This window comes from Ochlerotatus camptorhynchus, unplaced genomic scaffold (genome assembly GCF_037179485.1).
Source record: "Ochlerotatus camptorhynchus isolate MF236.1 unplaced genomic scaffold, CSIRO-AGI_Acam_v1.1 ptg000178l, whole genome shotgun sequence".
Classification (NCBI taxonomy): domain Eukaryota; kingdom Metazoa; phylum Arthropoda; class Insecta; order Diptera; family Culicidae; genus Ochlerotatus; species Ochlerotatus camptorhynchus.
Window position 1 is genome coordinate 3,136,561 of NW_027040668.1, and position 27,667 is coordinate 3,164,227.

The 27,667-nt window shown below is 36.9% G+C and overlaps 1 protein-coding gene across 1 annotated transcript; it reads right to left on the reverse strand.

Annotated features, from left to right (window-relative positions):
- Positions 1-223: 223 nt before the first annotated feature.
- Positions 224-5,021, reverse strand: LOC135701870 (uncharacterized). The gene is made up of 7 exons (XM_065222808.1): positions 4,482-5,021; positions 3,494-3,667; positions 1,999-2,081; positions 1,399-1,502; positions 1,243-1,332; positions 681-785; positions 224-599 (listed from the first exon to the last, which is right to left on the reverse strand). Exons 1-7 carry the CDS (start codon positions 4,624-4,626, stop codon positions 491-493), a joined length of 810 nt encoding a protein of 269 aa, XP_065078880.1. The 5' UTR covers positions 4,627-5,021; the 3' UTR covers positions 224-490.
- Positions 5,022-27,667: the final 22,646 nt, after the last annotated feature.

A 27,667-nucleotide genomic window follows, 5' to 3' on the forward strand; every position in this document is an offset into this window, starting at 1 on the left:
TACGGTACATAGATTTCTGGGAATTGGAAGTATAAAATTGTTTGTTCCGAATTCATAAATATCGAACGAAAAAACAACACCAAAAGTGTTGAATTAACGTGCATATGTATATATTTTTAGGAAACTAATATCTTTTTTGATTTGGGTTGATAGAATTGGAAAATTCGTTCATCCATTATGACTATATGCATTCTGAAAACAATGTGCAGAAATCTAGAATGGACATGTGATTTGCAATTTCGTTTAAATAGCATGTAACTTTGAATGTTTTATAATTTATAAATTTTGTTATGTTGCTTGAAGGCAGAGGTTCATATTTGCCGAAAAAAAAGCATCAAGTTTAAATGACAAACCAAATAGTGGTAACTGAAATTAGGCGTCCACTTTATCAAATAAACAGTCATTAGAACAATAATAAACAAAGAGATTACGAAGATTTTTTTGCAAAATACTTCATGACCAAATTCGCGTAACAAAATTAAAATTTCACTTACCCAGTTGATGCAGCAGGAATGTTGATCTCCTTACCAATAAGAAGATCTGCGTCCTGATCCTGGTTCTTAACAATCTCCGGTTCTTCGTTAGAACTGAGATTTTCCCTAACATTGAAGATAAAAGAACGAATCGTATTGAATCAAAACATTGAAAACTCAAAATAGTAATAAACAAATTTTACTCACCCCGTTGACGCATTGGTTGGTTGTGTAGGAATGTCGGTCTGCGTATCCAATACAAGATCTGCGTTCTCATCCTGGTTCTCAACAATTTCCGGTTCTTCGTTAGAACTGAGATTTTTCATAAAATTTTAAATAAACAGACAAATTGTATTCATTCAGAATATTAGAAATAATTATACAGTAATGAACCGATTTTGTCAGTCCCTCTACGCATCAGACTTTTATATTTTTATAAATTCACATAACCTCAATTCCAAATCTTTCTCATTTATTTTCAAGATGGATGTTTTATGCAATGATTCCACTGGAAAATCACACAGCTTTCGTAGAACATAAGAAAAGATATTCAAAGAGTAGACTGATAAAATTGGATTATCACTGTAATAAAGTGCACTCCACACGACAGTTTGTATTGTCAATATGGTTAAACATTCAATATTGACGTCGATATATCGTTCACATCGTCATAATAGTGTCAATACAATACTGATTAGATCAATAATAAACTTCTAGATAACTAGATTTATGGTCGGATTCGGATAAAAAAAATTAAAATTCTACTCACTCCGTTGACAGAGCAGGAATGTTGGTCTTTGTGTCCTTTTGAAGAGCTGCATTGTGATCCTGTTTCTCAACAATTTCCGAACCTTTTTCCCTTGATTTGAAAAAAAAAAATACAACTTTGTGTGTTATTTAATTTTAATTTCAGAATGTTGTATACCTTTTCGAAGCATCAGTAGCCTCATTCGGCATATTTTCCGTAAATTTCCTTTTACGACTTAGCTTCGATGTGGATAATATCGACCTTCTCGCAGTACCGCTGACCTTAAATGAGAATAAGGTTACGACGCCGCCGAAAAATTCACGTTTTAAATTGTCTAAGCAATTGGAAAGAGATATAAAACATCTAAAAATATTAGTTTCTATTCAAATTTCAAATAAAATTTACGTATACATTGTGTTTTCTATCTCAGAATTTAAAAAAAATCGATTTGAAAAACCGAAAAATCAGATCTCTCGAATTTATTTAAGTCATGAGATACAAAAAAGTGTTTATACTTAAATTTTCTTTGAAATCAGCAGGAAAAACTGTTTTCTTTCAGATTTTTTATATCTTTTTCCAATAATTTTTCAACAATCAAGTTTAGAGCTACGATACCAAAGAGGATGCAACTCGAATCACACACACCAGGAAACAATTTTGTATTGTATGTTTTCTGGTAGTTGATATATGGGCTCCGGAAATTGTGAAGTGGCCATAAAGCACAGTCTTCCGGACCGTATCAACCTTATTAAGATGCATAGAAAAGAAAACACTTACAGAGGCCGCTGAATCACCAGAATCCGTAATCGTATGCTCAGAGTAGGTGGAGTCAACGGGACACGCTGCTGGACGGGCATTACCTAAATCAAAGAAAGTTGTTTTTTTTTTTCAGTTGTATAGCAATTCCATAAGTGCGGTGGCCAATACATCCGTATTTGATACATTACTGCGAAGTGCCGCAACGTGTTAAATCCGAATGTATTGCACGTCACACTTAAAAAGAAACATAAATCAACCCAACAACGGACAATTTTTAATGAAGACATTTTGATATTTTAAGTTAATTATATTAATTTTCTAAATGCGTTCTGCAAGCCAAATTTCTAAGGTTGCCTTGCTAAATCAATAGATGTTATAATCACATATTTTACTTCAGTGTTCACTCGGCTGTCGACAAAAGCAGGCCACTCTCGATGTGTGCTACGCGATCGTCTGTTTCCTCGGCAGCAACCATTGTGTGGTCCTCCTCATTGTTCTTCATCAGCAGTTCTTTCGGTCGATGCGTCGTCGACTTTGGAAAGCAACCGTTTCGTGATGAGTGTGTGAGTGCTGACCACATTTTGCGTCCATTGCTGCAATGGACGCGCTCTGACCCTCGTTGGCGTACAACAATTTGCCATACAATGAAACTACTGGAAGCGGCTCCAGTTCTGATGGAGGAGGCTTTTTGGATAGCGGAAGATAGAGTGTTTATTGTGTTGTACCTTTTGACTATAGTTTTAAGATGTATTGTATAGTGACCAAGAATCCTCGGCTCTGTAAAGTTAATTCGGTTGAGCCTTATCAAATAAATTATTAAACAAAAAAAAAAAAAAAACACATATTTTACTTACAAATCATTAAAAAGATGTTGAAACGTTTTTGACATACACATAGGAGAAGGTGGCCTCATCCCGACCGGTGGTCGCATTTTGGAACCCCTAACACCATAAAAAATTGCCTTAAATAAGCAGGAAATACCTTCTAGTAGTAGAAGGTATTTCTGGCTTATTTAAGGCAAAATTTTTTGATGGTTTGAGTGCGCATACAAAGCTCGTGTAGAACGCTACGTCATAATTTAAGTGTTACCTTTAAGTCTAACCCTGTAAATGCAGTAATCGAGTATCATAAATACACAAACGACATCAGATATAGCTCAGTTTTATCCCATGATAACTTGAAAATTGTGGTTAGGCACGAGGTTAGGCATTAGGATGAGTCAACCTAGCACCTGCTCCCCACTACTCTTTCGATGTGTATTATGGCCTGGGTCCCCAATAACAATTAACACGTGTGATATCTAATGGTTTAGTAGCATCGAAAAATGTTTTTTTTTTTTAATTATTTTTTGTTATTTTTTGTAGGAATAATCGTAAAACTTTTATCGATCTGTAATAAAATATTGTTTGTCGCAAGTCAAAAATATGTTGATGAGATTAACAATTGCTATAGAAATTATCATATGAGGGCTGATTTTGTTTATTTGTTGATAAATATTTCTTTATGTATTTACCGGAAAAACAAGACTGTTTCTTTTGATCCCCCGTAATAGCTGGCGTTTTGTCTGTGCTGGAATCCTTTTCTTGCATTTTGTTACCAGTGTCAGGATTGTTTTCGACCAACAAGTCATCAGATGACGAATCCTCGCCTGAATCATTCATTGGGTTCGTATCTGGTGAATTGGGTTCTTTAATTAGGAAAAAAATATTGGTTATACATCATCTGAAAGGGCTTCGTTTTCTGAGCACAATGGTATTATTCAATCCCATAGACTTTTAACTCGATTTTTCACAGCTCGTTCATGTTCCGTCGTTCATGTTCCAATGATAAATAGTGTGAATCAAAATGATAGCACATTACGCACGTACGCGGGAACAAAGCATAACATTCAACAACAATATTCGATAAAAAGCAAACACCATTGTATTCAGTTCACACGCAATTCTCCCCCGCACGTGCGTGCTCGCAAATTGCCATTATTTTTGATCACACCATCATCGGAAATCACGAAATTTCTCTAAGTCCAAACCGTAATGCCCTGTTGACATACATGCTGATTGATATGCTGTTGAGCGCCTACTGCTCAAGATAAGCGTTATCAGCATCATGTAAACAGTTTTTTTTTGCAGCTGATTGATGTTGCCGCATCGGTTTTTCGAACAATTGCATATTTACATCACCTACGGTGAATCAGCATTGCGAATCAGCATGTATGTCAACAGGGCTTAAGCGCTAGGTCAGCTACCTGTCAAACATTTAGTTTTTTTTTCATGGCGATATTAAAAAAAATAACAAAATACAAAAAACATTGCCTGGCATCGAACTCGCAATCTTCGAATCGTCATGCGGAGACAGTCTCAATATGACCAAGAGCCCCGTATGAATAGACTTAAATATAAGGCGTACAAGAACAGCTCAACAAATGCAATGAACATCGAACATAACCACTACGTGCATAGACATGTGTGCCTACGGATCAAAGAAATTAAAACTTTACTTACCTATTGTGCTGCTTGTTTTTGGTTTTGAAGCCAAAAACTTTTGCATCGATGCAGCCATCGATGGGTTTTTCTTGGCGACATTGCTAAGAGCATTTTTGTTCTTTTCTTTACGCCAATATTGCCGCGGTTTTTTTGTTTTTGTCATCCATTTGTTAATAAAAAACTTCGATTACCTTCGTTTCACTTCAACAAACTAGTTTGGAATGAAAATGGAACAATGTTAATTGCTTTTGCTGACGTTTATCGTACGCACACTATGTCACGTATACGTATACGCAATATTTTTTCATCGGGAAAAAAAAACTTCTTAGCGAAAAAATTTCCCGATGAAAACAAATCACTGACACAATCACACTTCAGCAATCCCAATGGTACACTGAGGCAAATAAACTTAAGAATTTCATAAGGCTCGACTTATGAACGACACATTCGAATTTCATAAGCGCGACTAATGAAAGATTTTCGTCTAACAAGAAATACCTCTTTGACGCCTTTAGCCATCCCATTCTTCTAAGCAATGTTAAACTAGTGTCGCAGACTCAGGACACGTGATCTCAAGTCCATAGTTCGGTTCTAGTCATCTCCACTACATTTGTTTTTTGCCCACATTATTTTTCATAAGGCAAATCAATGAAATTCATACCAATTTGTTGTGGTAAAATACATAAGTGGCCTCATTGTGACAGTTACGAATTAGAACATGGACGTAGCAAGGTTTCGAATTAGGGGGAGTGGGGGGGGGGGGTGCAACTCTTTTTGATGGAAGATTAGGTTGGGTTCTTTAATTTTGCCAAAATATATCATCTTCTGAAAGAGCTCGTGCTCTGAGCACAATGATATTTTTTTCGATCCCAAAGATTTACAGCTCAATGTTTAAATCGGAATTGAAAACAAAATTATAATTTCGTTGTTTCACACTTAATTAACAAATTGTACAAACACCCACCGAGGGGCGGTAAGATGATGATTTGGACCGGATGGAGTGATCACTAGGTAACCGTAACCGTTCAACCGAAACTGAATTTTCTGTCAAACTTAATCATATGACACCGGTGATTTTAAATTTTTTAATCAAATACAAGTTTCTATGTATTTCCATTTCATTTTCACAAGCTTCGATTGCTATTTTTTTTAAATAATGCTGCATTTGATGAAATTATACGCTAGAGGTATTTGTAAATGGCTGCGTCATGTAAGAACAAGTTTAAATCGATGTTGCCAAAACCACGGCCAAAATTATATTCGATTTTGACAACATAAAACTTTGAATTTTCTTTAAATATTCTTAAATAGCATTTCTTCATAGTTTTTGAACAGTTATTCCAGTTTTCAACTGTTTTTTTAACTTTGCGAGAATTTTATCCATTTAGTCAGTTTTCAAATGTACCCGGTATAAAAAATATAAATTAGTGATAAAATCTTGGTGCTAGAGTTTATTTTCATAATCTCCCTAAAATGAAGAGTTTTCTAACTAATGCAAATTATTGTTTAAGTAATACTAACGATGTTGGGAATATAAAGATCTATATAATAGAAATGGATATTGTTAAGTCTTCGTAGTCAATGGCGACCTTTCAATTTCCTATGTTTTTTTCTTCTGCCTGTTTCATTTCATCTTAGCTTTCTTCTTTGGTTATATGGCTTGTATTCACCAGTTTTTTTTAACAGGTTTGGTATTGTTACTATGAAGTCCATAAAGTCACCCTTAATAATTTACTAGTGCTATAAACTTTCTATAAAAATTGGTCATAAGTTTATGATTTGAGTAGTTCTAAACGATTTGATGAGCTGTTATATAGCGTCACGTACAACGTATTGTAGTGCAAAACTTGATAAATCTGCAATAATATATACCCCCAAGGGTAAATGACACATTTTTGCACAGTCTTAACGAAATTTTTGTTATTTATTGTAAGTATATATACAGTGTGACACAGATGTATTCAAACAAACCGTTTTTGTAAATGGAGAATTGTGCAAGCTTTATTGAAAATTTATAGTACAAATTTAGCTCCAAGCTGGTGTATAGGAGGAGGGGAACCTTCAATGAAAATTACTGGTGTAAAATTTACACCCGTCTGGTGATGGAGGGACAAGTTTTTCTGAAAATTTGTGGTGGAATATTTACAGCGTTCTGGTCAATGGAGGGGCAAGCTTTTTGTTTTGGAAAATTGTGGTGTGAAATTTGCACCGTTAAAATGAATAGACGGGGTTTAACTGGAAATTCCTGATGTAAAATTTGATTGTACTGTTGAATATAACTGCAATGTGTATTGAATATTTATACACAGCAAAAAAAATTATAATATCAGCCGGCGGCTGAAAGTCTCTTAAATAAACAAAATAAATCAATCAATCACTTTAGTATCCCATCAAAGTGGATACACTTCAATCTGTCGATAATATGGTGTTAAATGACTTGCCAAAAAGGACAAAATTATCATTAATACAGTGCATGAACTGACATTACGCTGCTTTTACTGCAATTGTTTATTTTTGTGACCATACAAATTACATGAGGTTTTTGACATGATTGAAGTGCATCCTCTTGGATGTTATATTAAAATTTATTTTTTGCTTTGTAGTGTTAAATTTGCAACGTTCTGGTGAATGGAGGGGCAATATTAACATTCATGGCATTATTAACATATTAACAAATGGCCTATTAGGACAAGCTATATCGAAGATTTCTGATTGGAAATTTTCCTCATGCTGATGAACGGCGAGGAATAAAAATATTACAAATAAATATTTCTCGTGGAACAATCGCACTGAAATGGTCCATGGATGTCTAGTTTTCAGAAAATTTCTGCTGTGAAAATAGCACCGCATCGGAGCATTTTGGGAGGAGGTTAGTTTCATAGCAAATAACGGGTGCAAAAATTGGTATGAAAAAGACAAATACTCAAACTGACTCTCTCATACCATCGCAAATTCTGCACAGTGTAAAATGAAACAATCGTTCTGCCCTTTTTCGGTTGCTGCGCTGTATACAGAAGGTTTCATTCAGAACGGGAGGGCAACAGAAATGCTAAAAATAAACCTGCTTCCACACAGCGCATCAACCGAAAAAGGGCAGAACGATTGTTTCATTTTACACTGTGCAGAATTTGCGATGGTATGAGAGAGTCAGTACATAACATACATACATAACGTACCCCCGGGGTAAGACGCACTTTTTCATTTTATTTTGAGTTTTTCTTGGAATTTTTAATCCAATTCAAGGATTTATCATGCAGAATTTAGAGTTCAGATGCTATGCTAGAAGTGCTGCCTGATAAGACAACAAAAAAGTTACGTAAAAGCCATGAAACACACAAATGAAAGTCTGCTGGTGCGTTCTACCCAGGGGGTGCGTTGTATACCATTCTCCCCTATTTGTCTTTTTCATACCAATTTTTGCACCCGTTATTTGCTATGAAACTAACCTCCTCCCAAAATGCTCCGATGCGGTGCTATTTTCACAGCAGAAATTTTCTGAAAACTAGACATCCATGGACCATTTCAGTGCGATTGTTCCACGAGAAATATTTATTTGTAATATTTTTATTCCTCGCCGTTCATCAGCATGAGGAAAATTTCCAATCAGAAATCTTCGATATAGCTTGTCCTAATAGGCAATTTGTTAATATGTTAATAATGCCATGAATGTTAATATTGCCCCTCCATTCACCAGAACGTTGCAAATTTGTGTGTGATGTGATACTAAAGTGATTGATTGATTTATTTTGTTTATTTAAGAGACTTTCAGCCGCCGGCTGATATTATAATTTTTTTTGCTGTGTATAAATATTCAATACACCTTGCAGTTATATTGAACAGTACAATCAAATTTTACATCAGGAATTTCCAGTTAAACCCAGTCTATTCACTTTAACGGTGCAAATTTCACACCACAATTTTCCAAAACGAAAAGCTTGTCCCTCCATTGACCAGAACGCTGTAAATATTCCACCACAAATTTTCAGAAAAACTTGTCCCTCCATCACCAGACGGGTGTAAATTTTCCACCAGTATTTTTCATTGAAGGTTCCCCTCCTCCTATACACCAGCTCGGAGCTAAATTTGTACTATAAATTTTCAATAAAGCTTGCACAATTCTCCATTTACAAAAACGGTGCAAATTTTCCTCCAATATTTTCAATACAGCTTGACCTTCGACTCACCATCACTTAGTAATTTACACCAATTTTCTGCAATTAAGCTTGCCCCTCCATCACCAGAAAGGTGTAAATTTTCCACCATTAATTTTCATTGAAGTTTTCCCTTCCCCTATGCACCATCTAGGAGCTTAATTTGAACTACAAATTTTCAATAAAGCTTGCACAATTCTCTATTTACAAAAACGGTGCAAATTTTCCTCCAATATTTTCAATACAGCTTGCCCTTCGATTCACCATCACTTAGTAATTTACACCAATTTTCTGCAAATAAGCTTGCCCCTCCATCACCAGAAGGGTGTAAATTTTCCACCATTAATTTTCATTGAAGTTTTCCCTTCCCCTATGCACCACCTAGGAGCTTAATTTGTACTTCAAATTTTCAATAAAGCTTGCACAATTCTCTATTTACAAAAACGGTGCAAATTTTCCTCCAATATTTTCAATACAGCTTGCCCTTCGATTCACCATCACTTAGTAATTTACACCAATTTTCTGCAAATAAGCTTGCCCCTCCATCACCAGAAGGGTGTAAATTTTCCACCATTAATTTTCATTGAAGTTTTCCCTTCCCCTATGCACCATCTAGGAGCTTAATTTGTACTACAAATTTTCAATAAAGCTTGCACAATTCTCTATTTACAAAAACGGTGCAAATTTTCCTCCAATATTTTCAATACAGCTTGCCCTTCGATTCACCATCACTTAGTAATTTACACCAATTTTCTGCAAATAAGCTTGCCCCTCCATCACCAGAAGGGTGTAAATTTTCCACCATTAATTTTCATTGAAGTTTTCCCTTCCCCTATGCACCACCTAGGAGCTTAATTTGTACTTCAAATTTTCAATAAAGCTTGCACAATTCTCTATTTACAAAAACGGTGCAAATTTTCCTCCAATATTTTCAATACAGCTTGACCTTCGATTCACCATCACTTAGTAATTTACACCAATTTTCTGCAATTAAGCTTGCCCCTCCATCACCAGAAAGGTGTAAATTTTCCACCATTAATTTTCATTGAAGTTTTCCCTTCCCCTATGCACCATCTAGGAGCTTAATTTGAACTACAAATTTTCAATAAAGCTTGCACAATTCTCTATTTACAAAAACGGTGCAAATTTTCCTCCAATATTTTCAATACAGCTTGCCCTTCGATTCACCATCACTTAGTAATTTACACCAATTTTCTGCAAATAAGCTTGCCCCTCCATCACCAGAAGGGTGTAAATTTTCCACCATTAATTTTCATTGAAGTTTTCCCTTCCCCTATGCACCATCTAGGAGCTTAATTTGTACTACAAATTTTCAATAAAGCTTGCACAATTCTCTATTTACAAAAACGGTGCAAATTTTCCTCCAATATTTTCAATACAGCTTGCCCTTCGATTCACCATCACTTAGTAATTTACACCAATTTTCTGCAAATAAGCTTGCCCCTCCATCACCAGAAGGGTGTAAATTTTCCACCATTAATTTTCATTGAAGTTTTCCCTTCCCCTATGCACCATCTAGGAGCTTAATTTGTACTACAAATTTTCAATAAAGCTTGCACAATTCTCTATTTACAAAAACGGTGCAAATTTTCCTCCAATATTTTCAATACAGCTTGCCCTTCGATTCACCATCACTTAGTAATTTACACCAATTTTCTGCAAATAAGCTTGCCCCTCCATCACCAGAAGGGTGTAAATTTTCCACCATTAATTTTCATTGAAGTTTTCCCTTCCCCTATGCACGACCTAGGAGCTTAATTTGTACTACAAATTTTCAATAAAGCTTGCACAATTCTCTATTTACAAAAACGGTGCAAATTTTCCTCCAATATTTTCAATACAGCTTGCCCTTCGATTCACCATCACTTAGTAATTTACACCAATTTTCTGCAAATAAGCTTGCCCCTCCATCACCAGAAGGGTGTAAATTTTCCACCATTAATTTTCATTGAAGTTTTCCCTTCCCCTATGCACCACCTAGGAGCTTAATTTGTACTTCAAATTTTCAATAAAGCTTGCACAATTCTCTATTTACAAAAACGGTGCAAATTTTCCTCCAATATTTTCAATACAGCTTGACCTTCGATTCACCATCACTTAGTAATTTACACCAATTTTCTGCAAATAAGCTTGCCCCTCCATCACCAGAAGGGTGTAAATTTTCCACCATTAATTTTCATTGAAGTTTTCCCTTCCCCTATGCACCATCTAGGAGCTTAATTTGTACTACAAATTTTCAATAAAGCTTGCACAATTCTCTATTTACAAAAACGGTGCAAATTTTCCTCCAATATTTTCAATACAGCTTGCCCTTCGATTCACCATCACTTAGTAATTTACACCAATTTTCTGCAAATAAGCTTGCCCCTCCATCACCAGAAGGGTGTAAATTTTCCACCATTAATTTTCATTGAAGTTTTCCCTTCCCCTATGCACCACCTAGGAGCTTAATTTGTACTACAAATTTTCAATAAAGCTTGCACAATTCTCTATTTACAAAAACGGTGCAAATTTTCCTCCAATATTTTCAATACAGCTTGCCCTTCGATTCACCATCACTTAGTAATTTACACCAATTTTCTGCAAATAAGCTTGCCCCTCCATCACCAGAAGGGTGTAAATTTTCCACCATTAATTTTCATTGAAGTTTTCCCTTCCCCTATGCACCACCTAGGAGCTTAATTTGTACTTCAAATTTTCAATAAAGCTTGCACAATTCTCTATTTACAAAAACGGTGCAAATTTTCCTCCAATATTTTCAATACAGCTTGACCTTCGATTCACCATCACTTAGTAATTTACACCAATTTTCTGCAAATAAGCTTGCCCCTCCATCACCAGAAGGGTGTAAATTTTCCACCATTAATTTTCATTGAAGTTTTCCCTTCCCCTATGCACCATCTAGGAGCTTAATTTGTACTACAAATTTTCAATAAAGCTTGCACAATTCTCTATTTACAAAAACGGTGCAAATTTTCCTCCAATATTTTCAATACAGCTTGCCCTTCGATTCACCATCACTTAGTAATTTACACCAATTTTCTGCAAATAAGCTTGCCCCTCCATCACCAGAAGGGTGTAAATTTTCCACCATTAATTTTCATTGAAGTTTTCCCTTCCCCTATGCACCATCTAGGAGCTTAATTTGTACTACAAATTTTCAATAAAGCTTGCACAATTCTCTATTTACAAAAACGGTGCAAATTTTCCTCCAATATTTTCAATACAGCTTGCCCTTCGATTCACCATCACTTAGTAATTTACACCAATTTTCTGCAAATAAGCTTGCCCCTCCATCACCAGAAGGGTGTAAATTTTCCACCATTAATTTTCATTGAAGTTTTCCCTTCCCCTATGCACCACCTAGGAGCTTAATTTGTACTACAAATTTTCAATAAAGCTTGCACAATTCTCTATTTACAAAAACGGTGCAAATTTTCCTCCAATATTTTCAATACAGCTTGCCCTTCGATTCACCATCACTTAGTAATTTACACCAATTTTCTGCAAATAAGCTTGCCCCTCCATCACCAGAAGGGTGTAAATTTTCCACCATTAATTTTCATTGAAGTTTTCCCTTCCCCTATGCACCACCTAGGAGCTTAATTTGTACTTCAAATTTTCAATAAAGCTTGCACAATTCTCTATTTACAAAAACGGTGCAAATTTTCCTCCAATATTTTCAATACAGCTTGACCTTCGATTCACCATCACTTAGTAATTTACACCAATTTTCTGCAATTAAGCTTGCCCCTCCATCACCAGAAAGGTGTAAATTTTCCACCATTAATTTTCATTGAAGTTTTCCCTTCCCCTATGCACCATCTAGGAGCTTAATTTGAACTACAAATTTTCAATAAAGCTTGCACAATTCTCTATTTACAAAAACGGTGCAAATTTTCCTCCAATATTTTCAATACAGCTTGCCCTTCGATTCACCATCACTTAGTAATTTACACCAATTTTCTGCAAATAAGCTTGCCCCTCCATCACCAGAAGGGTGTAAATTTTCCACCATTAATTTTCATTGAAGTTTTCCCTTCCCCTATGCACCATCTAGGAGCTTAATTTGTACTACAAATTTTCAATAAAGCTTGCACAATTCTCTATTTACAAAAACGGTGCAAATTTTCCTCCAATATTTTCAATACAGCTTGCCCTTCGATTCACCATCACTTAGTAATTTACACCAATTTTCTGCAAATAAGCTTGCCCCTCCATCACCAGAAGGGTGTAAATTTTCCACCATTAATTTTCATTGAAGTTTTCCCTTCCCCTATGCACCATCTAGGAGCTTAATTTGTACTACAAATTTTCAATAAAGCTTGCACAATTCTCTATTTACAAAAACGGTGCAAATTTTCCTCCAATATTTTCAATACAGCTTGCCCTTCGATTCACCATCACTTAGTAATTTACACCAATTTTCTGCAAATAAGCTTGCCCCTTCATCACCAGAAGGGTGTAAATTTTCCACCACTAATTTTCATTGAAGGTTCCATTTTCCATTTTCCACCAGTCATTTTCAATATAGCTTGCTTCTTCTATTATCAAAATGTTGCAGGTTTTCCACCAAATATTTGCATTAAAGCTTGGCCCTATTTTCAGGTTTTTCATCATAAATTTTCAGTAAAGCTCTTCCTTCCAATCATCAAAATGGTGTAAATTTTACACCAGAAATTATTATTACAGTTTGTTTCTCTATTCAACAGAAGAATGCAGATTTTCCACAAGAAATTTTCAATGTAGCTTAATTTTTAATAAAGCTTGTGTCTTCATTTACCAGACCAGTGCAAGATTTCCACCAGAAACTTTCTGTTCATTTCATTTATCAATTCGATGCAAATTTTGCACCAGAAATTTTCTATAAAGCTTGCTCCTCCATTCTCCACAATGGTGCACCTAAAATTTTCAGTGAAGTTTGTTTCACCATGCACCTTTGTGGTGCATTTTTCAGACTTTGCTCTTCATGCAGAATGGTGCAAATTTTCCACTATAAATTTTCAATGAAGGTTGCATTCATCAGAACGATGCAAATTATGCACCAGAAAAATGAATAAACCTTGCATCTACATTCACCACAGCGTTGCGAACTCTCCACCAGAAATTTTCAGTTAAATGTGCACCTCCGTGATTCAATTTTTCCACTAGAGCTATTCATTTTGAATAGTCTTTCCAAGCACCACCTTGATTATATTTTTACACCAGAAATTTTCAATAAAAAGCTTTTTCTTCGATGTACCACACGGTGATTTTTTCAACCTTAAATTTATCCTCTTCTTTTAACCCTCCATTTAAAAAAAATTGCAACAGAAATGTTTTGTATGCACCACTGTGGTGAAATTTTTTGACCAACAAATTTCATTGAAGTTTGTCCCTTCATGCACCTTTGTGGTGCAATTTTCAGGCACAATTTCAAAGGAATTGACGCAATAAAAGGTTTTCAGTGCCCTTATATAATGAAATCATGTTATTTTACCTTCAAATCAAGTTATCCAGAAATCAAATTATGTTATATCATAATTTTGTAAATGTGGAAATAAAAAAATTATTTTTAAAAGGGGGGGTAATTGCCCCACCTTGCCCCACCCTGTGCACGCCAGTGAAGATGAATGTTAGTCCCAAACATCATCTGTTGGTTCTCTGTGTAATTGCAGCTGATCTGGTAATAACAGAGCAGCAACCGTGGGCGGTCAATCATGCTCATGCTTTTTTTTTTTTTTACATAAACGACATTTCCTACATACTTAAAAAAATAAAATTGCTTGTATATGTAGACGACATGAAGCTCTTTGTGGAAATAAGTAATTCTAGCGATGCCGAAAAATTCCAGAATGAAATCAATATATTCCACATCTGGTGTAGTAAAAGTCTACTTCAACTGAACGTAAAAAACTGTACTGCAATAGCATTTAGCAGAAAAATTGAAACACCGCATATGGAAATATCATTAGGCAACCAAATAGTAGAAAAAAGCAAAATTGTGAGAGATCTAGGTGTAATCCTAGACTCCAAACTAACTTTTAAAGAACATTATAATACTATCATTAGTAAAGCAAACAGAATGCTAGGCTTCATTAAAAGGTTCAGTCAAAATTTCGAAGACCCATACACTATTAAGCTACTATAAACCACATATGTAAGGCCAATTCTGGAATACTGCCACCTAGTATGGAATCCATACATTTCCATACACGAAGAACACATAGAATCTGTCCAAAAACAATTCCTTTTATATGCGTAAATTGACTTGGACTGCATTTCCATTACCATCTTATGAAGCGCGCTGCATGCTCATCAATATACAAACACTTAAGGAGCGCCGCCAATTTGCAATGCTTTTCTTCATCAACGACATTATTTCAATGCGCATAGATTCGGCAGAAATTCTCGCACAATTAAACTTTTACACACCGATATCTTAGAACACGGAATTTATTTTCAGAAAAATCGTACAGAACAAACTATGCAAAAAATAGCCCAATCAATCGAATGATGCGCCTAAATAATTTGCATTGCGGAACTGTTGACATCACAATGTCCATGCAGCAAATAAAAACTAAGCTAAAACAAAATAGAATTAATGCATAGTATGTAAGTAAACATTGTAATAATCGTTGTATGTAGTCTACACTGGCTTGACGAAATGGAAATAAAATGGAAATAAAATGTTGGAGAATAACAAACTCTGACTCAGACGCTTCTGTAGACACTCCTTGGGGTATATCTCTTTGTTTACAGTCCCGGTAGTCACGAACGGCGCACTCCGTTTGCCACATGAGCAAATTGCTTGCCAAAACCTTTATTTCATGGCAAACATTGAAAGTTTTTGCTTCCTTACTTCCTCCGGAACATCAAACTTGCGCTTGGCCGTGAAGAACAGTTGCCCCGGAGGCTTTCGGAAGTTCGCCTTGACGTAAGTCTCATCATCCATGATGAGACAATGAGGCTTCGTCAGCATCTGGGTACACAGTTTCCGGGCCCGTGACTTTCCCACCGTATTTTGTCATTCGTCACGATTTGGAGCCTTCTGCACTTTGTACGTGCAGTCCCTCCCAGTCCTTGGCTCTCCGAACGAAAGACTTGGACAGATTCAACTTTTTAACCACATCCTTGACGGAAGTATTGGGATCCCGCTTAAACGCTTCCACGACACGCTTGTGATCCTGATCACATTTCTTTCCGTTGGATGCTCAGAGCTTCGTAGTAACGTTTAATCACACGACTCACCGTTGACTGCACGATTTCGAGTTATTTTCCTATGTCCCGATGAGAGAGTTGAGGATTTTCCAGGTGCTTGCGCAAAATCAATTCGCGACGTTGCTTTTCGGGTGACACCATTTTTTCCAATTTTCGAAAAACTGACATGCTTTCCTTAAAAGCAAAATTTAACTATTACAATGTAAAACTAAAATCAAACAGTAACTTTCAACAGACATAATCACCAAAGATGAAAAACTTTCAGGCTAAGTCAATTGAAATGTACAATAAGTACAAGACAATAAGCTGTGCGCAAAACAGTCAGCTTCATTGAGTCATTTTGATATGAATATGAACTGCCATCTGCCTCATTATTCGCTGCCTCGTGAGAGTCTGAATGATTGAGAGGTAAACGAGTCACTGACAGCCGAGCACTCAGTCAACACGTTTATTCTGCCGTGATGGTACCCAATACTTGTTTTGAATAACTGAGCGTACATTTTCTATGGAAAAATGATTCAATTACATGCTGTGTGAGCGAAGGCAAGCGGTGTGCGTCGCCTGCTCGTGAGTGACTGAATGTTTTTGTTGGCTCTTTCATTGTCTCGTCCTTAACCGTTTGGTACAAACGGTCTGCACAGAGCAAGGGATTGAATAGTGCAGTGCTTTCACACTCAGCCTAGGCAGTAAATAATTTTACGCTCTGACAATAAGTAAATAAACGAACATTTTAGTAGAAGTACTAGAAAGGGATACTACACTAAACTATACAGTACTTGTTCGCTAACGTTTTTTTTAACTAGGTAGCCATACGTCAAGAATAAACGTCACATTTAATTTGACATTTCATTGTCAAAATTGGCGAAGGGGGCATTCGAATGGAATATTAAGTGTTAATATAAATAAACTTGAAATTATTTTCATTTCACGCTGAAATCAGTGCTTTTTAACGAAAGCGTTAAGCCTTTCTTAACTCGCGAAATTGAATGCTGTGAAAATAACTATATCAAACTTTACACTATTTCAATTCATTGCACAATAAATTTTTTAACCTAGATCAAACTATTCATCAAAGTTCCCCTCAGTGTTTTTTGACGTTTCACAAGTCAGCCCATTCAGCGAGTGGAATTCGCTAGCTGGACTGCGCTATTAGCCCAGTTAACGAACAAGTACTGTAGCGCTAGTTTACACGTCGCACCAAAATGCTTCTGCCAAATCGCATCCACCATCAGTACCCGCCCGGCAGTGGAAAAAGTCGGAGCTCGGTGATAATGCTTAACAGAGTAACGGAAATCTTCATGCATAGTCTGTCAAATCGCTTCCACTAGTACAGGCAAACACTGTTCGAAGCTATGAGGCACACACTAAGTTTCTTAGGCCGAATCTCGGCAAAACAATTGCCGAGATAGGCACCACTGAGTGCTCGGTAACCATCTCGGCAAACTTCAAAATTACCGAGAATCTTGGTAATCATAAAATTCACGGTTGTCAATTTTTGCCGAAAATCTCAGTAAAAAAAAAAACAACTGATTGCTCGGCAAAAGCATCCCTACGGTAAAAATACTGAATCTCGGTTTTGACTATGCTGGGGTACAAATCAAAAAATATGTGTGGTGAAATAGTGTTAGGTTTTGAACGCTTGTGACTTTGTCATTAATAGATGAAATTAAAATCCAAATACGCCAATCGATAGGATATTACATTACGAACCTTCTGAAAAAAATATTTTTCCAATTTCTTATGTAATTAAACTTTTGAAAATGTCCAAATGATAATTAAATTACTGTTTTCATTAAATAAACCTTTTTCCCAAACCCAGTCATCATAAATGAATACCACTTGGTTGCACATCATTCTGCTTGAACCTGAAAAGATATAAATCAGCGCTGCTCTCCTGCCTCTGCTCATTACCGCTTCGCACGGCGTGGTACTAGGTCCTGCAGAAAGTAGGACCAAATCAGCGGCTAAAGGTGGATCACGGCGTGTCCACCACAATGAGGAATGAGAATGACAAAATATGCATGTCAAGGGGGTATCCCCCTTAACAACAACCTCTCTCCCGCCCCCTTAACAATAACCCGAAAAAGACATGGACTTTGAAGATCATTTTTTCCGGGAAATAAATTTTAAGCAAACCACAATTATGTATAAACAATTAATTTTTTACATGGAGAGCCAACATTTTCAAAAAACAGTTGCTTAACAGGAGACATACACTCGATAGATTACATTCAACGGACTATAAAACATATCTGTTACCTCTCTATATGCAATTCGATTAACATCCAAAGTCCATCCTTTTTTCCATATTCTGCACAAAAGGAGCTTTCTGCCCCGCCCCATTTATAATAATAAGTATAACAGTGAAAAATTGATGACAAACATCAATTTTGCGTGGTTCTACGTCATAACTGCGGTCGTGCCTAGGACACAACCATTTAATTTTTTTTTCAATTTTGTTTACTTGCGTTAAGGAATATAAAAAAAAGTAGAAGGGTCTGTGCCTAGGGGCACGAACGAAGTTTGGCGTAGGACCGCTAGTGGACGGAACAAATGTTAACATTTAGTTCTTTTAATTGATCAATCATCAATTATCTTAACTCTTTCCGTTTTTTTATTTGTAAGAGAATCCAAGGGACTGTCATCTTGAGTATTTTCGATTCATCTACGACTTTAAAAGGTGTACTTTGATTTTTTTGTTATTTATGAATTTATAAGTTTTATGCATTTTGGTATTAAAGTGTATTCAATTCACCCCTCACAGGATTTGCTTCAAAATTATATGAATGGGGCGTGGCGGAAAGTATCGTTTGTGCAGAACATGTAAAAAAGGAGGGACTTCGAGAAATTAAACTCGTGAGAGCTAATTTTCTCACAATTTGATTTTATTGGCTTTCTGGGGACTGAATATACACCCATAGCGAATTATTCCCACTTCTCTCAAATTCAAAGTGTTCTGGAAAATGGTCGGACGATGATTAATCTCACCAATACATTCGGGCCTACAATTCCACACCTTCTATAGATACAGTTTGAGCCTTGATAGCTAACTGCTTGCGGGAACTGATGACCTTGACAAATTTCAAAATAATACTCTTAACAAATTTATGGTGGTCCTGAAAAGGACCGTTTTGTAGTGATGGTTGAGTAATGCTGAGCTGAGCACGACGAGCTACTGATTCCGATCCTAGCCTAGCGGTGGGACTCCTTCTCTTTGGTTGCTCATATGAGCTCTGCAGTTCGCTGCTTGCAGGCAGCCTTTCGTTGTTGTTAAAACCACTCCTGCTGCTGCTGCTGCTGCTGCTACTGCTGCTGCTGCACTGGACACCACCACTTACGGTGATTTAATGAGCATCGCTCAGTGGGACCGCATCGAATTCGATTTTGAAGTCTGTGTTAGGGAATGCGCTGTTTTCAGACATTCGGTGATAATTTTGATCACCATTGCAACAGTTGGACATTTGGTATTTTTCAATGGTGACCTATTGAAAATTAACTAAGTGTTCATTTTAGCAGATTGGTAGATAAATTTCCAATCGTTTGGCTTGTTTAGAATTAAAATCTATCTGCTATTGGTCGAAACCTTACCTCTTTTCGTAATGCTGTGCATTTTGGTTTTTTGAAATTGCGTGGATTCTATAGATCCTGTGGAGATCTATCTAGCCCTGATGTATGTGTTGGTAGAGGGAAAAATTTAAACTTTGCGGGAGACGATGTCTTAACACTCGAAAGTGAAATATGAAGTAAAACAAATCCTAGTTAGTTCTGCTGCTTCTGCTGCTACTAATTTCGACGACCGAACACCACCACACAGTGGTGTGGTCATTGGGAGCGTGTGGTTCTGAGTACGGCGATGAGTGTGCAAAATATTACGCAATTCCATCCTCCCTATTCGCACGCGCCCGAGGATCGGAGGCGAATGCCACTTCGACTTGTTTCGTCTACTTACTACTCTCTGACGACTGTGCTGGAGAAGCAGCATATGCATGCAGGTAATTGGTGGATTTAATAGTTAATTCGACGCTTTTGGACAATGCTGGACATTTACCAGTGTTTCACTAGTTTCTTGTTGAAAATCAACATTCGGAAGCATTGTTATCGATGCGTAGCTATATTTCTGATCGATTGGTGATAAAAGTATTGAAATTAGACCAGGGGCAGCTGAGTTATTAACGTTCAAAATCTTTCTTAATTTGTTACATGTTCCATTTTCTGTTTTCACAAAGTGTACCCCCATATAGAAATCAAAGACGTAGTCCTACGTCAAAATAGAAAGATTGTCATGTGAAAAATAGTTATTTTAGGTATTGTGTTTGCTTTGCGATGGTGGATACATGCGAAAATAAATCCGATAGATGAAACAAGTTTAAGAAAGGTACAGTTTCCTTAGATGCCTGATCGATACCATTTTGAGGCAGAAATGTATTATAAATATTCACCCAACATCTGAACCAATGTTTCGCAAAATGTAATCATCTCATTTACTTTTGATTGAGGAAGGGAAACGTCCTTTTAAAGACGACAAATACTAAGCGATACACATTCCTTGATCCGGTTCAACGAACAGCTGTCGGCCTCTGGAATCATTAAGATGCGTTAGGAAGTACTCGGGGAATTATTCATATTTTCGGCCCTTGATTTTTTGACACAAAGTTCCTCTAAAAGTTCATCTTCTGAATCAAGCAATGGAACAGCTCCAAAATCGTGATCTGAAGTTTCCGTGGAAACGGTTGAAACAAAACAGAGAACAGGGTGCTTTCGTAATATATGACGCTTCAAAGACTTGAAATGATTGTATCGGGATTTACATTTGGGGAAAAAGCAGTCGTAAAATAAGGCTTTGGATTGAAATGCGTATTCCGGATATGCATGTGTATATACCGCTGAAATTCTTCAACATAACCAAAAAAAAAGAAGACGAGTTATCCTAAAAAATATTAGCAATATTAACAACAATTGCGTACTTACGAAAAAGATCGTAGATCCTTATGTCATTCTTTCGCACTTGAACCAGAAATTCACTCATTGTTCCGCGATTTAAAGTTGATTTCGATCCAAAAGACGCAGACAACGATTGACTTCAATCTTCTGAAAAATGGCGACAGCTGTATTACCGAAATTCGGCAATTGATGAGGCCAATACCGAAATCTCAGTAAACGCGATTGCTGATTTCAGTATTATTTCTATTTACTGATGTGTTCAACGAATTACTTTGCCGATTTTCGTTACAATTAGATGAATCTGTTTAAAGTGTGTATCACTCAAGGAGGTCAGTGAATCGAGAGAGTCTGAAGTCTGAACCATCAAGACAATTTTTTACACAGACGACGCCATTGGCAGTAAATAATAAAAATCCCCATATAGAATTTTAGAAAAGTGGAAATAATTCCTTCCTTCGAGCCGGATCTGCTAAACCAACTGGAGAGTCCAAAGTATATGGAGTTAACCAAAACTACCGTTGGACATGTAATGAGTCGGTACGGTAGGATACAGAAGCAGATGGAAAATAGTAAGCGAGGTAGGACAGTTTCAACCTCTACTTTCATCCACTGCTGTCAAAGAGCGCTTGAAATCGTCACAATGAGCCAGAATCTGCTAGAGCCGTACCGTAGCAAACGCACCGTTGTGTTGGTTATGCTGCTTTGCGGTGTAGCACGACTTATCGCCGCTAGTTTATATAGGGTAAACGCTCCTATAGTTGCGGTACGTTAGAAGCGTTAGGTTCCTATAGTTGTGTATTGCGTCTCCATACACAACTATAGGAACCTAACGCTTCTAACGTACCGCAACTATAGGAGTGTTTCCCCTACTAGTGTATCCGTCTAAAATCAATTTGTATATTATTTTTAACCAAGAAATCAGGTGTCAAGTGTTTTTAAGACGTAGGATTACGTCTTTTGGAAACATATTGGGGCTGCCATTTAAAACAATAACAAAATCCGACCGCGTTACGAAAAGATGGATTTTAATTCTATATAAATCTGCTAAAATGAACACTATACATTTTTCAACAGGTCACTATTGAAAATTACACAAATGGTGATCAAAATTATCACCGATTGCCTGCCAAAAGCGTTTTCCCTAACACAACACCCGGCAAGAGCGCTCCAGTCAGAGAAGTAGTAAAGAAGCCACACCGTCACTGTTCCAGGGTTGTTACAACAGGCGCGGATTTAGCGATTTTCGTGAATCACGGAAACATAAAATGATGTTGCAAAAATCGCAGAGAGACTGGTTTGCTATCACAAAAATTGCAGAATTCATTTTAATGTCACGAATTGTTTATTTATTTATTTATTTATTTATTTATTTATTTTACTAGTCTTTGAACTGATCGTACAGACAGATATTGATTTTCACTAATCCTATTTCTAAACATTGTCTTAGATATATTAAAATCAAAAAGGACAAATACTTCATTAAAACGACAACAAACATCCAACGGATGGTTCTGTCCATAAAGAGTACGGTGCACAGGAAGGCGGAGAAAATCTGCACGCCGGATCGTTCCTACTAGCCAAGGTCGGTAGATGTATCAAGGCGCAGCGATGCTCGTAGGGTGGTAATCGAACCGGATCATTCCACGGAAGTAAACGAAGTGCAAATCGAAGAAAGTTCCTTTGAATACGCTCGATCCGGTTAATCTGAACGACATGGTATGGCGCCCACACCAGCACTCCATATTCAAGTATGCTGCGTACCAGCGCGCAGTAGAGACTTTTCCAGCAATGAATGGCTTCAAACTGCTGCGTGTTTCGTTTGATGAATCCAAGCACTGCGTACGCCTTGGCGGTCGTTGCAGCTATGTGTTGGGTAAACCTCAGCTTACTTTCAAGTAGCACACCCAGATCTTTAGCAGTGCTCATCCTGTCGATACTAGTTTGTCAACATTCTATAATCGAAAATGGTCGCCATCCTTGTTCGATAGAAAGAAATTACATTACATTTTCGGGCATTTACATCCATTCCGTTTAGCCTGCACCAGTGTAGTAACGCGTCGATGTCAGCTTGTATGGCACAGCAATCAACTAACGATACAACTACCCGAAAAAACTTCAAATCCTGTCGGGCGTTAGAAGGACTCCAACAGGCCATATCCATGGCTGAAGAGGCATTTGTTAGACAAGTTCCTGTGAGGTGCAAGTTTGTTCTTATTGATGGTGACACCCAATTACTGATTCGGTTGATAATTGTTCGTAGACGCCAGTTTCAGAGGACTGGACTCACTCCGTTATGAAAGTATCGGGCATATGGTCCAGAATCTGGACGACCCCTCCAGACTATTTGGGAAGGTAGCCAAGGTTTTAAAAACTCATCCCAAACCCATTCCACCTCTCAGAGACGAATATGATGATGATCGGCTCTAAATCACCCACAGGAGAAAGCAGCGAACATGTCGCTTCATTGCATTTGCTTGGCTCGACTATTCAAAGTGCGCTCGAAGATCAAGTTTAACAATGCGTTCAAAACCTAGGTACCTCCCCTTGTGTCGTGCCTCCGGTGGATACGATTACAGTACAACAGATTCGCTTAGTGCTGAAATGCACAAAGAATATGAAGGCTCCCGGGTTTGACGGCATAATCAACTTAATCTTGAAGAGACTCAGCATGAAAGTGCAGTTTCTTTTGACCACTATTGTAGCATCCCAGATAGTAACATGAAACATTATCCTCAAGCCTTAATTAGCTTGTGCTCTAAGGCTCAAAATTTTCCCACAGTACATAAATCCTTACATTGATACATTTGACAATAACTAGACATTCCCACATTCCAAATCGAATGTTCCCATAAAGGGTACCGTTTAAAATCCGCACACTCAAATTGCTCTAGCTTTTGAAACGTTGTTATCAAGTTATTGTTATTATTGTCAAGTCATGTGTTAAAATTACGAATAGAATTAAAGTACTGTTTTAATCTGGTTTTGTCATTATAAAATCAATAGCTTCACTATGTTTATTGTAAGCAGTCATAATTTGATTTAGTGGACCAAATTTGGCATAATTTGTGCGATAGTGATTTGTAGTAAATATATTTCGAGTTCGCACTTTTTTTATACAATTATTAAGTTTGTTAAAGGCAAATTTATCAATTGTATTTTCTGGTTTGTTTCTTTTTCTACAAATAGCTATTGATTTACATTTTTGAGTGTTTAGTTGCAGGAGGAATTTTGTTACACCAAACATAGAATAAGTTTATTTCAATCTGGTATGTCTGAATATCTTCTTTATTTCTTATTTCTAGAAAGAGCTTCATGTCATCCGCATAGATTAAAACTTTTATGTTTTTAAGAATAAAGGAGATGTCGTTTACAAATAAAATAAACAAAAGAGGGCCTAGATGCGAGCCTTGGGGGACTCCAGAAGTAACAGTAATAGGGTTTGATTTTTCACCTTTGAATCTAACTATTTGTTGGCGATTAGTTAAATATGACTCAAGCCATTTGAGAAGTCCAGGTTCAATTCCTATTTTTTGTAATTTGAAAAGAAGCATGGGTACATCAATACGATCAAATGCTTTGCTAAAATTGGTATAGAGTGCTTCTACATGGTTTCCATTATCCATTGCAACCAAAGAATAGTTGACGAATTCAAGTAAATTTGTATTAGTTGATCGTCCTTTGAAGAAACCATGTTGCATGTTAGTGATTCTGTTTTTGATCTGATTGAATAGTTTTTCATTGACGATCGCTTCGAAAAGCTTTGGGATACAGGAAATAATAGCAATTCCTCGGTAATTTTGTATGTCAGATTTTTTGCCACTTTTGAAAATAGGCACTAGAAAAGAGCTTTTCCATGTTTTTGGGAAGATTCTAGAATCTAGTGACATATTGAAAAGGCAGAATAATGGAGCTGTAAGTTCCAGTGCCAGGCTCTTCATAAATACTGGTGGGATTCCGTCTGACCCAAAGCCTTTGGAAGCATCCAAATTAACTTGTATATCACTAATACATTCTGGGATGAATTCAAAATAATCACGATCACGATCATCTTCTGAAAAAGAGGTGTAAATTTCATGAAAGGAAGTAGCAAATAGATTGCAGATATCGGCTGCGTTGTCACCAACCGTTTCATTAAAATGCATTTTTGATAGAAAATTGTCTGATTTTAATTTAGTTTTAACGTAGAAGAAGAATTTTTTTGGACTAGATTTTATTTCGAGTTCGGTTCTTGAATTGTACCCCTCAAATGCAATATCAATTGTCATATTTAATTCATCGCAAATACGCAAATAGTTTGCCAAATTTTCATTGGTGCCTTGCTTTTTATAAGCCTTATGTGCCTTTTGCTTTCAATTTTTTAAGTTTATAATTCGACTGTTATACCAAACAGGATGTTTTGAGTTACTATGACGTTTTCTTCTTTTTAATGGAACTTCTTCAAATACTATTTCAAATATTATTTTGTAGAAGACGTCAACAGCAGTTTCAACATTTTCTTCATTCCTAAAAATCGTTTGCCAATTTATGTTACTTAATCTAAATTTAATATTTTCGTAATTTGCAGAATGATAATTAAAAACCTCTTCATACTCACAATCGTAGGGTCTTTTATATTCATGCACAAATAAAGAAAATTCGATTGCTGTGTGAAACGCTTCGTTTTTCCATAATGGATGCAGTGAATCGGTACACAGAAATCTTCCTGAATATTCGTCAATAGCAGATCTAAATAGCAATTTTGATGATTTTTTATATGATTTATCTGGTTAAGACCTAAACAAGCAGTTTTGTCAAAAATAAACTGAAGTGTTTCATTTTCCCCAACGATTGGAAGTAAAATAGTATCATTTTCAGAGTCTGGAATGAAGTCAATAGTACGTTGGTTGAAGCCTCCATAAATATGAATTTTTACTTCAGGCCGAAGACTAGCTGTAATTTCTTCAGCAATATTAAAAAACTTTTCATATGTTTCTTTAAGGGCATCGTTGGGGGGGAAATACACCGAGCCAAATATGTGTGTTTCACCAGCCATATGCACTTTCACCCATACATGTTCAAATTCTCTAAACTTTGTAGCTGCGACGATTAAATTTTGTAGAAATAGCTATATAGCTATATAGCTTCTTATATAAGAACTCCACCTCCTGACTTCTTTTCCGACGAATGCAAATCACGGTCATCCCTAAAAACATTGTAATTGTTTCCGAATACTTCCTCACTTCTAACACATTCGTCCCAACTAGTTTCAGAACCCAAAATTATTGCAAAGGAGCAAACTACAATTTTTTTATGTATTTCGTTCATTTTCAATGCATTTCTCATGCGATTGAAGTTTTGGCAATATACTATAATTTCACTTGACTCTAGTTGAGAGGAGGCTGTAAAAACTGCCTCAGTTGTAAAATTTGGTTGGCTTTGAACTAACGTATCGTTATAGCTGTTAGTATAAAAACTATTTACCATTCCTTCAAGCTGTTCGGAATTCGTCAAATTGGATAAAATGTATTGTTCGTCGGGTTCGGTAGTGCTATGGTTGATTGCTTCCTCTACGAAGTCTGTCAATGGTGCCAAAAACACGAGTGTTGCGCATAGCATGCCTCACATGATAAAGTAGAAGCACATCCAGGTTTCGTCCAGTTGGGTTGATTGCCGTGATTAGGTTGAAATTCGTCAGGGTATGGATTCAAAATGTCTGCTCGCTGAAACTGTATGGGCCGGAGGCTGTTTGATGCATCGAACGTTGACTGTGGCGGCTTAGAGAATCTCTCTTTTGCTGCCGCTAGAAGAATCCTGTCCGGTGGGAGAAGGCGGTTGCGACCTCCGTCATTGTTGCAGTTATTATTGCTGTGATTGTTATTGTTGCCGTAATCATTCCTTCTGTTCTGGTGAGTGGCAGTGGAGTGCGCATGGTTGTTGATATTATTGCGTGCCTGTTTTTTTTTCGCTTTCGTGCTTTTCAGCTTGTTTTTGCTGATTTAATCTATACAGTTTACGGTTATCGTATTCTGTCCAGTCAGCTTTCCATACCTTTCTGGAACCAAGAAGGCGCCAGCCTGAGTGATCTATCGCCTGCATACTGTTAATGTTGTTCAACTCTTATTCCAACGAGTCAACTGATTTTGAAGTGCAATTTTTGATTTTGGAATCAATTTCATTTATATTCGCTGATAAAGATTTCAGCTCGTCTAATATCTCCAACCCCAACATCGGGTTGTTATGCATGGGTGAAGCGATGTCTAAAGTTAAATCTTTTATTTGTTTCATATCGTCATTCAAACATTTCAGGTCATCGCCTATACCTGTCATCATTGAGTTCATTGATGACGATATGGTTTGTTGGGAAGCTTGCATCGCTATATCAAATAGCGATGTAATATGGTTTATAGCAACCGAAGAAAAGTGCGTGCGCGAAAAAGTTTTGCACGAGTACTTCGAGAATAAGGATCTGTCGCATCGTGCCATCGGAAAAAAAAAAGTTGGGAATCGTGAATTCCACGGTGTCTGGCATCACGAGAAACAGCTGACGAGAAACAGAATACGGTCGCAAAAAGCCGTGCCCGGAAGTTGTACGACCAGAAGCTAACGAAACCACACTGCTGCGCAATGGATGACGAGACATATGTGAAGGCGGACTTCAACCGGATTCCAGGAAACCTGTATGTGACTGCCAAGGATAAGTGTGATGTTTCCGAGAACTTCCGGACACAGAAGATGTTGAAGTTCGCAAAGAAGTTAATAATTTGACAAGCGATTTGTACTTGCGCAAAGCGGAGTACACCTTTCGTTACCGCAAGCACCATGAATGGACAGGTGTATTTGGAAGAGTGTCTCCAAAAGCGGCTTCTCACTCTCCTGAAGGCTCACGACGGTCCGACGATCTTCTGGCCGGAT

What these genes read in the sequence shown, in the direction of transcription:
- LOC135701870 (XM_065222808.1), bottom strand. Translation starts at nt 4,626, where the DNA reads ATGACAAAAACAAAAAAACCGCGGCAATATTGGCGTAAAGAAAAGAAC. An exon ending in CTGGTGATTCAGCGGCCTCT is followed by an intron (nt 1,503 to 1,998) that starts GTAAGTGTTTTC and finishes TTCTCATTTAAG; the next exon opens with GTCAGCGGTACTGCGAGAAG. An exon ending in GCTACTGATGCTTCGAAAAG is followed by an intron (nt 1,333 to 1,398) that starts GTATACAACATT and finishes TTTCAAATCAAG; the next exon opens with GGAAAAAGGTTCGGAAATTG.